The 11,158-nt window shown below is 36.0% G+C and overlaps 1 protein-coding gene across 1 annotated transcript in view; it reads right to left on the reverse strand.

The window, feature by feature from the left end:
* LOC110302744 (disks large homolog 2-like) overlaps positions 1-11,158 on the reverse strand; it is a 43,495-nt gene that overhangs the window by 26,549 nt on the left and 5,788 nt on the right. Inside the window, exon 3 of the mRNA XM_029482978.1 lies at positions 6,788-6,849. Within this exon, the coding sequence (XP_029338838.1) occupies positions 6,788-6,849 (62 nt within the window). The remainder of the gene's footprint in view (positions 1-6,787; positions 6,850-11,158) is intronic.

Here is an 11,158-nt window from a genome sequence, read left to right on the forward strand (position 1 = left end):
TTTTTTTTGCTTGTGCCTTTGTTAAGTCACCCAACCTACAGTGGACAGCACAGTACTCACATGCATGTGTAAAACATTAAGTGGACTCAGTAAGGTATGTGTGTACACACAAAGCTGGAAGGGGAAAGAGAGAGGTGGGCATAATGATTATATATCTATATATAAAAGAAGCACATGTCAAAAGTATTATATGCCTACTGATTTGGGGAAGGTTTGGACCTTAATTATTATAAGCTTAAGGAGACAAAAGATATTAATTCTCATATAGGCCATAAAGCTGATTTTCAGAATGTAGAGCGATGCCAGGCATATGGGAGGATCTCAACAGATATGGCTGGAATGACAAAAGCCACTGCTATTAATACCTAGATAAAATATAGCCTAGATGAAATGTTAATGCTTATGTGAAATGTTAAGACCTACATAACTGTTACCTGGATATTTCTGCTGTTACTAATGTAATAGGGAAATTTTCTTATATGTTATTATTGCTATTATTAAGAAACATTCTCATGTTCAAGTTTATTGCATATTCTGTGATCTTCAAAACTAGTCACAACAGAAATCAGTTAGAACTACTTTGCATAGTTAGCCATAGGATGCTTGGACCCAAACCACACAGCAGCACTTCTGATACCTGTGTGTGAGCTTTTTTACAGTATTTATGTTTATAAGCTGCTGCTGGGATGGACCCCAGCATAAGAGAAACACCTGTATCTATTTAGAATAAGACTTCTGTTTTGAATAGGGGAGTAGAGTTTATGTTCCCAGGACGCCCCCAGGGGGAGAACTGACATCCTACTTGGCAGAAAGAGACATGTATGTGCCAACCAGAACTGAAATCTTGGTTGGCAAGTTAAGACATCAATGATAGACAAGTCCCATCCTGATTGACAAGTTAGGACATGAAAATTAGACAAAACAAGTCCCCTGCCACAGTTGAATATCGCAACCAAATGGAGCAGGATGAATGTACGACAAAGACATTTTTCTAAGGCAGTCCCTGTACCTAAATCCCAACTGGTGGAATAACTTGGCGCAGTTGCTTGTAGATCTCAAGCTTAAAAAGCCCTATAGGATCTTGATTCAATGTCACAGTTGGTTCCAAAGTCTGACTTGTGGCCCTGATCAATTGGTCTATGGTAAAGTGTTCTATAAACCATCCTTCTTTGACTACGGTTGGTGTCTGAGTGGTTTGTGTGGTGACTCCCAGACCTCAACACTACCAATTTGAAGGATTCCAACAGCTGATACGTAATTAAGAGATGGACTTCTTGTCAGGCTAATGTAATGGATACATTTCTTCTTAGAAAAAATAAGCTGTTAAATGCCACAGACTAGAAATACACCCACAAACTTGAATGACTGATAGGACCTTAGGTTAATTTTTGACACTGAGGGCATATGGGGAAAACTAATAATTCCATATATTAATATATTTCCAAAATTTCTACAATGTAGTCTTGATTTGTCCAGCAGGCAAACCACATAGAAGTACCATGAAAACCCAGAAACCCACTTATAAGGCCCCATTCTTCATGTTATAATTACCCCATGCATTCAATTTATCCATAAATCAAGCAAAATTATTAGTTTTTACTTTTGGTGGTACTGCTTAAAATAAATTAAATGAAAAAAGTGATTTTGTGTTTATTCAGATACTTGCTATATCTGTTACAATTTGGTCTTCCAGAAGAATATAGAAATCACTTTGCTGTTGTGCTGTGCCCTTCATGCAAACTCCGAAGGCATTTCTTGTAGTGCCAATCTGCTCATGATAAGTTCTCCATATTTCTATCATGGAAAAATACCTTTGCACTGTCTTCATTGTTTTTGTGGCTGAATCTGTGAGTCCCCATAAACTATGATGCTGCTCTCATGACTTCTAACATGGCCATATTATGAGAAAATAAGTAAATCATGTAAACACAAGCACAGTAGTAACAGTATGGTCTTGATCCAATTAGATTTGTATTCTTAAACAAGAAACACCACCAAATCTCTGAAGCAAATAAGTGTGTGCACAGTGAGAAGGAAGCTGCCCACAGTTCCAGCTGAGTGCCCCAACCAACACTGTTTACTCACCGATCTTGAGTGTCTAGCTTCCAGAATGATGAAAAATAAATTTCTATTGTTTATGTGTCCAATGTGTGGTATAAAGTTATGGCATCTTGAGAAGAAGTAATAACATTTTAAAGAATATTTCCATTGGATGTATAGATTTCTTGATCCAAACCATTATCCTGAAATATGTTGGGTTCTTTTTCTCTTTTGCATTCTATAGTTTAATCCCTGGGGAAAAATCAGTAGTCATTATGGTTGCTGTTGTTTATACAATTCCTTCTGTGATTTCCTTCTGGAGGCCCTCTGAAATAACTTCTCAAATCCATGAATATTCAGTTTTCTTTGGGATATTTTTCCTTGTTTATGTTTAATTATTTTATTCACAAATTGTGTCTATAGAGGTTTTCACCTAATAAGCCATCTAGGAATTGTTCCTGAGGTTTGTCCATGGTATCATTATGTCCTTGAATTCTCATTTACTTTTCTTTCATAGCTTCATGTCTCATGCTGAAATCCTTGCCTTTTTCCTTCATTGGGAAAAGATCCAACTTTCCCCAGTTGAGCTCTGTTAGAGCATCATTTATAACTCTCTTTGTATACTCAGTAAGACATCTGGGATCTTTCATGGTTGATACCTGGTGAGTATTACTTTGCCGAGAATGAGTTGGATTGTTCCTGTTTGGATAAGTTTAGGTTACCGTCTATAAATAATATTATAGACCAATTCTATTTCCCTGGGAGTACTAATTTACTTCATTTATTTTAAAAGACGATGAACTATAAGGTATAATATCTGTGAACTATTTTTTTTTTCAAGAAAGATGATCAAATTTGGTTGTTTTATCCAAGGCTAGTATTTGTCCCCATCTTTATTGAGTCTGTTGAAATTTCATGGCAGATTTTATTCATGAAATTGAAATTGTCTTAGGTAGTCCCATAAAATATCACTAAAACAGTTGTCATCCAATATTTCTAAAATGATACTAAGAACATGTAGTTGTCAGATTGTGGCAACGATGCTATCCAAAAAAAAAGTATTTTATAACCAATTAAAATGCCAAATCAATCATTTGTGTCATTAGTCTTTTCTTCTTTTCTCTGGACCCTTTTTCTTCTACATGCAGCTACTCTAACAAATGCTATACTTTTAAACCAAGACCTTATAAAGGCACTTAAAGGAGTACCACTCCTGGGAACTTTATTATCTTTTTGAAATTCCAGGTAATTGAGTGTTTGAAGAAACAATGGGTCAAATTTTTGATACATGCGGTTGTAAAGTAAAGGGCTGAATATCTTAATGTTAAAATCTACTTCTGAATGTATCAAACAGAAGACCTGGAGATGACACATCAAACACATCTTTAACTCTAGAGAACTCTTTGTTGGGGTCCAGTATTGATAGTATAAGGCGATAGTACTTACTCTCAGATTTACCTGTTGGAATAAGTAAACTGAATGGTTAAAGCAATACCAAACCTGGCATATAGCTCTAATCTCCAAGTAGAAAAACTTAAATATAAAGACATATACTTTTATGATAAATTAAGTATTAAAGCAGAGGTGCAGGGGCCTAGATATGCCAGAAGCACTTGCCATTTCACGTAGTGATTTGGCAAAATCATAAGACCGAATCCCATCATTATGGTAAGTCCTGGTCACTGTAATTCTACAGGTTAATAGGTTACAGAACTCTCTTGTCAAATCATTTAGCATTGGCTGCCAATATTTGAGAACAGGTACATTTTTTATTATTACTAAGATTATAAACCTTAGGTAAAAAGTTATATATATATTTTTCACAAATAGTCATGAACTGCTTCTCCCTGAGGAGCTTTGTGGAGCTTTCCACTTTGTAATCTTTTGTTTTTTTCTTTTTTGAGACAGAGTCTCACTATGTAGCTCCAGACCTCACTATATCTAAGTCAGGCTGGCCTTAACAGTCCCAGAGATTTTCCCCTGCATCTGCCTCCCACTTTCTGGAAATGAAGGAGTAGGCCACTTCAGTGGAGGCGGAGCTCTCCACTTATTATTATCTCAAAGTGATTCACAGCATAGAACTGAAGCAGCAAAAGTCAACCATAGCAAAGAGAAATTTATAAAATGCTAAGACATTTATGTTGACTTCACTCCCTCATTATTGCCTGGGCTCTTTACTGGCACCGTCTCGGTTTCTTTAGAAGATTACCCAGAATGCACCAATGTTCCTGTTTCGTAAGAACCTTAAACATTTAACAAGAACATAAAAAAACAAAAACAACAACAAACCAATTATTTAATAATGCCCAAGAGGGATACTTCACGATGAGAGGCAGAGGTTTAGAGGTTTAGGTTTCTCTCTGACTCTTGCAATATTTCCATTTGAAGCCTTCACATTTTCATAAGAAGGTTAGAGACACTTGGCTTGAGAACACAGTTGGTCACTCTGAGACCACGTGGGAAAAAAAAAGGATAAAGGGGGCCCTTCTTTCTACCTATTTTCAATATTAAAGTTGAGGAGTCACACTTCCTGCAGACAAAAGCACACATAACAAGAAACAAAACTCTACGTGGCCTCCTATGGCATCCAAGAGCCATCCAGGCCTATGGAGAGACACGAATAATTGGCCACAGTGGCTGCTCTTGCAATAAGGTAGGTACAGCACATAAGAAACATGTGGAATTTTGCTGAGAGTAAATATTGTATTCCTATTTATTCATTCACTCATTCATTCATTTACTCATTTATTCATTTATTCATTCATTCATTTATTCATTCATTCACTCATTCATTAAAAGGCAGGGTTCTTTCCATGCTTCCAAAGCTGGTCCTAAATGAGCTATGTTGTCCAGGATGGTCAGTGTTATATTTATGACCCACATTTATGTCATGTGAAAATTCAACCTTGGCCACTGTGCATGCAAGGCAAGCCCCTCAGCACCCATGCTTTCAATGTCTGTACATCTTTTCTATAGAGAAAACCTTAGAGAAATGCTAAGAAAGGTTAGGGAATCCACAAGCAATTCAGAAACTCTGTCATATTTTGTTTAATTAGGTGTCAGTTTTTCTTGTTTCTTTCTTCCAATTATTTTATTTTTTTATTATTTTATTGTGTTTACTACTGAATGGAACTGCGGAGACACAAGCTGCAGGGATCAAGGCCAATGCTGTAACGTTTCTTAGGATGATGAGTGTAGCAACCACAGTAAATGTTGAATTTCTTATTATCAAGCCAGGCAGGTTATATTTTTGGAAAAGGTCATTTTCCAGTAAATACTGTCAAGCAGCACATTGAGGAAGCAGTCAGGTTGATGTTGGACAGATCTTCTTTTGCTGGTGTAGTACAGTGCTTACATTCTGTCTTCAGATCACATGCTTGTTGGCAGGCTTAAAGTAATACACAGTGTGCCTCTCACCTTGCCGATCTAAAGCTTTCATGATAAAACAGAATTCTGTACACTCTAACTCGGGGGATTCTCTATTCTGTTGTCTACTCTGATGCTCCGGGTTATGACAGACTCTTTATTGGTAATGTGCACAGATTGGGGATCAGTTTGGGGATAATGAACCAAGGATATCAAGAGTCATATCTTCACTGAGCGAACTATCTCTGTGGTTTTGGAAAAATTACTGAATCTATTTTATCCCCAGTTTCTCTCACTATATAATGGGTACCATGATAATTGAGTAAAAGACACAGAGTTGAAGTAGGTTGTTCTGCAAGTAAGCACTTTATAGAAAGAAAGTTGACAAGCAATTTCATTTTCAGTCTCCTAAACTCCTTCCCCCTTTAGTGTTATCCATAATAATGTCAGCAGTGCTTTCAAAAAGTCATTCTCAAATATAATTGCATATTTTAATAAATAGAATGTCTGAAATAATTACGAAATAATTCCCTCTGCTGCTAAATGCTCATCTGGATGGCACTGCTTGCTTTTCAATTGTGCGAGCATCTGCCGAAGTGAGGGAAGAGCATTTTGTTCTTGCAAATGAAGAATCTCAGTTCTTTTCAGAGCTATTCAGCAGTTTAAAAATCCATTTAAATACTCACTAAGTAAAGTAAGTATAATCAAATGTTCATACTACTTCATTAAAGTACCTTTAACTCAAACTCACAAAAATCATGGTTCAGTTGTAAGCATTTTTATTAAGCCTTTAACATAGATTTTAAGCCCCCAAATGCAGCATAATAGACTGAATGTAAGTAGAGGAAACATGCTTTTATTATATTTTATGCCAGAATATAAGGTGTGGGCTATTAATGAGCAATAGACTAGGAACTACATGGCTTACTTTCCCCTCAAGTATTCTTCAGTATGATAATTTCACAAGTCAAGCTACATAGTTTATTATGTTAAGTGGGTGTGTTTATAATTTGAAGCCTTTGGTGAATATTTACTATAATTTTGCTTAAAATAACATTTTGTTGACAAGTCCACCTACCCTACTCACACAAATTCATGTTCTCTCTCTTTTTGTCTCTCTCTTTCTTTCTCTCTTCCTCCTTCCCTCTCTGTCTCTCTCTGTCTCTCTCTCTCTCACATACATACATACATACATACATACATACATACATACATATATACATACATACTAACACACACACAAACACACACACACACATACACACATAGACACACACACACACATTTGCCCACCCAAAAAAACTAAAATCAAAATAAAGAAATGCAAACCAATGAGACAAAAAAAATTCAAAACAAAACAAAACCATAACCAAAATCTCACCAAAGATGTGGAGTATGGGCCCACGGATGTAAACTGGAATGTGGTTGATATGCCCAGTCACACTGTTGGGAAAAACAGATTTTCCTCTTACCAGATACTATCCATTGAAAATAGCTTCTTACCTGGCATGGTGGCGCACGCCTCTAATCCCAGCATTTGGGATGCCTAGGCACACGAATTTTTTGAGTTCTAGCCAGCCTGATCTACAGAATGAGTTTCAGGACAGCCAGGGCTACACAGAGAAACCCTGTCTTGAGAAAAGAAAGAAAGAAAGAAAGAAAGAAAGAAAGAAAGAAAGAAAGAAAGAAAGAAANCTTGAGAAAAGAAAGAAAGAAAGAAAGAAAGAAAGAAAGAAAGAAAGAAAGAAAGAAAGAAAGAAAGAAAGAAAGAAAGAAAGAAAGAAACAAAGAAACAAAGAAACAAAGAAACAAAGAAACAAAGAAACAAAGAAAGAGAAAGAAACAAAGAAAGAGAAAAAAAGAAAATAGCTTCTTGGTTAGGAATAGGACTTTGTGTCAATTTCTTGTCTATGTTGGGATTTTGTCTGGTTTGAACTCTTACAGGACTTGTGCATGCTGTCACAATCTCTGTGAATTTATATACTATATACATAGGAATGGATGCTTGAAACTTAAGGGAAGAGATTTGATAAAGACACCCTAGGTAGGGCTAAGGGCTTCATAGTCCCTCATTCTCTACATATTGTCTACTGCTCAGTTGCCAACCATCTACTGAAAGAAGTTTCTCTGATGAAGGCTGAATGATGATCTGATTCATGAATATAGCCATACTGTCATTAGAGTCATTATATTGCTTATGTTACTTTAGCAGAAAAATGGCAGTCAGTTTGCACTTAGAACTATCTATTTTTAGGTTATTGGCCACCTTAGCAAGTCAGATACAGGTTCTATATCATGGAATAGGCCTTATAGACAATCCAAAGTGGCTGATTACTACAATAAAATTTGTGTATATTATGCAAGCATATCATTGTTGTAGGTCTCAGGGTTTGTAGCTGGTGGGGTTGATAATGATTTTCTCCTCCAGTAGTATACTTTTCATATCACGAATGCAAGTACATAGAGGTTATCCTTGTATTTTGGCACCAGCTCCACTCCTGCATGGACAACATTATAAGTATTCAGTGTTTTCTGCAACAGCCTCTTACATTGGGGTTGTTGAAAGTAAAGGATAGCCTCAGAAATAACCTGTGTATATAAGGCTGCTTCGGCCAATGATTCTACAAAATACACCCACTTCCTGGCAACAGGGAGCTTTATTTGGTGGCATAAAATGTCTAGCTATTATGTGGCTCTATTTAATATCCATTGACATGCGCATACAGTTTAGGAAGCTCTCACAGTAGCAGATTTCCATATAGCTTGTTAAAGAGGCTTTATTGTAAATTTTCTCTCTCCATACTCCCTTCGTTAAACTTCTCTATGCTCCCTAGTTAAGAGTCCTATTGTAGCTTCCCATCCATCTCTTTATAACACGATATTTTGACTAACTTTCATTTCTTGAATGATCCCTCACCAATTCCTGGTCCCTTACTAGTTACCTAACATCTGTGGTGATACAGATTGATCCATGTATATCTAACTTCTACTTCTAAGAGAAAATATGTAACATTTGCATTTGGGGCTCTGTGTTAACTGAGGATGATTGTCTCTTGCTCTACTTCCTTACATAAAATTTTACTTCATTTTTTAAAAATTTTTATTGGATACTTTATTTACATTTCAACTGTTATCTCCTTTCCCAGTCTCCCCTCCTCAAACCCTCTGCCACCCCCTCCTCCTGCTTCTATGAGGGTGCTCCCCCATACACCCACCCACACTTCATTTCTTTTAACAGCTGAATAATATCCCATTGTGTAATCGTGCCACGTTTCCATTATACATTTAAACAGTTTAGACATATAGGTTATTTCCAATTTCTGATTATCATGAATAGAGCAGTAAAGTACATGGATGATCAATTATTTCTGTATTAAGACCTAGATTCCTTAGGGTATAAAAGGAGGATAGCTGGGTCTTGTGGTAGATCCATTTTCATCTCTTTGAAGAACCTCCACATTGATTTTCATAGTTACTATAGAAGGTTGCCTTCTAAACAATAAGTTTTCCCCTTGCCCCATGTCCCTGCCAACTTCTGCTGTCATTTGTTTTATTTGTCTTGGTCATCGTTACTCCGGTAAGATGAAATCATAAAATAATTTTGATCTTCATTTTAATGATGCCTAGGGATATTAAACATTTTAAAGTATTTCTTGGTTATACATACTTTTTCTTTTGGGAATACTGTTTAATTTTATATCTGACTTTATGATTGAGTGCTTTCTTAACATTCAGATTTTTTTTAGGTCTTTGTGTATTCTAGATACAAGTTCTCTGATATATAATTGGTAAAGTTTATTTCTAATTTTGTAGGTATCCACTTTACTCACGCGAAGTTTTCCTTTGGCTATACAGAAGGTTTTGACCTCCAGGAATTTCTATATACTAGTTGTTGATCTTAGTGTCTCTGCTATCTATATCCACTTCAGAAAGTTCCTTTCATATACCAATAAGTTCAAGCCTATTCTCTACTTTATTCCTATCTATCTGGTTCAGGGTATCTGGTCTTATTCCAAAGTCTTCATCCTTTTGGAGTTGAGTTTTTTATAGAATAATAAATATGGATCCAATTTTATTATTCTACATGCAGCCAGCCAGTTTGATTGGTTCCATTTGTTGAAGAAAATATTTTTTCATACATTATATTCTGATTATGATTTTTTTCCCTCCCAGCCTTTCCTAGATTTTCTCCCCTCTCTCCTTCAGTAAATGCAGAAAAATACAGAGACCCAAATTGTACAATGTGTAGAGATCATGGAACACTCACTCTTAAATGGGATGTCTACATCAAATCCCTCTCTTTAGAGCTCATGGAATCCTGCAGAAAAAAGAATCAGAGGACATTGAGGATACCAAGGAAACAAGGCTTTATAAGCACAGCAGAACCAGCATATGCATACTCACAGAGACTGTGGCAGCATGCATAGAGGTAGCACAGAGTTTGGGCAGATGGGGTCCCAGCATTGAGAGTGGAAGTAGACACCCCATCACTGATTCAGAAGCTATCTCTAGTTGATAACCATTCACAAATGACAAATTGGGTTTTTCCAAGGAATTTTCTTGAAGTATACAAACCACTCTTAAGCAATAAATGGCCAACACAAAATGTGCTGAATAACATTTTGGAGGCACTTTATCTTATAATGATTTTTTCCGGGACATTTGTGGTTTGTTGTGTGTGTATTTGTTTGTTTGTTTTAATCTCACAGATTCTTTACTTGGATGTTGTGGTTTTGTGTTTATATGGAATTTCTGTGTGTGTGAATGTGTGTTCTTGTGATTTATTTTGGCTCTTTGTCCTCTGTGTTTGTTTTTTGTTTCATTTCGTTTTTGTTTTGTTTTGCTTTGCTTTTGTTTTATTTTGGTTTGTTTGTTTCTATTTTATCTTATTTTGATGCCTATTTGTATTCTAATGAGAAACAAAGTTAATACATATATTTTAAAGTGCAGATAATTAATGTGTGTTGCCTTTCTCATTCAGGTTTTTATGAAAGAGAGGAAAATGACATGTCACTTGTAGAATTATGAAAGCAACAAAAAAACCTCCATAAATACAGATTAAAAAATAATGCATATCATCTTGGAAATGTAGCTTGGAACAAGTGCTTCTTAAATGTCCTCACTGATGTTTGTTTTCCTTGATGAGATATCTGAGCAAAAACTCTGGTATGTAAAAGGTACAGCCTTCAAGGCAGTATTTTTACTTAAAAATATCAGCTATTTTTGCCAATTTATCTGCTATGCTCACCAGACTCTTATGTTTTTGTGCAAATGAAATTGAAGAGACAAGTCCAAAGATTTGAATTAGAATTATCCAGGGACTGAAGTCTAGACGAAATGTTTATGAGACTGAAGCAAAATCATCCCTCCCATAAAACAAGCTTAGAATCTTGTATGAGGCAAGCCTGTGACAGTGGAGATATTTCTACTTTTACACATTCTATTGCTTTCCCATTTCTTTCCAAATTCAAGAAGGTGTTTGATTTGTTGAAAACCTAGTGGCAAAGATATTTGTGTGAAATTGTTTGCAATATCTTTGTCACTGGAAGGACTGATAGGAGCCCTTTGGGTTACTGAAGAAATGAGTCTGCATGAAACATTACTGCTCAACCTCAGCCCTGATTCCATATTCATTGGTCACACTCTGGATGGACCTCATGCTCCAGTGTAGTCCATCAACACAGAATGTACTTTATAGTTTGGTTGATTTTTTGCTCTCTTGTTTTGATTGGTGAGCTTTTTTTTTTTTTTT

Source organism: Mus caroli, chromosome 10, assembly GCF_900094665.2.
Source record: "Mus caroli chromosome 10, CAROLI_EIJ_v1.1, whole genome shotgun sequence".
Classification (NCBI taxonomy): domain Eukaryota; kingdom Metazoa; phylum Chordata; class Mammalia; order Rodentia; family Muridae; genus Mus; species Mus caroli.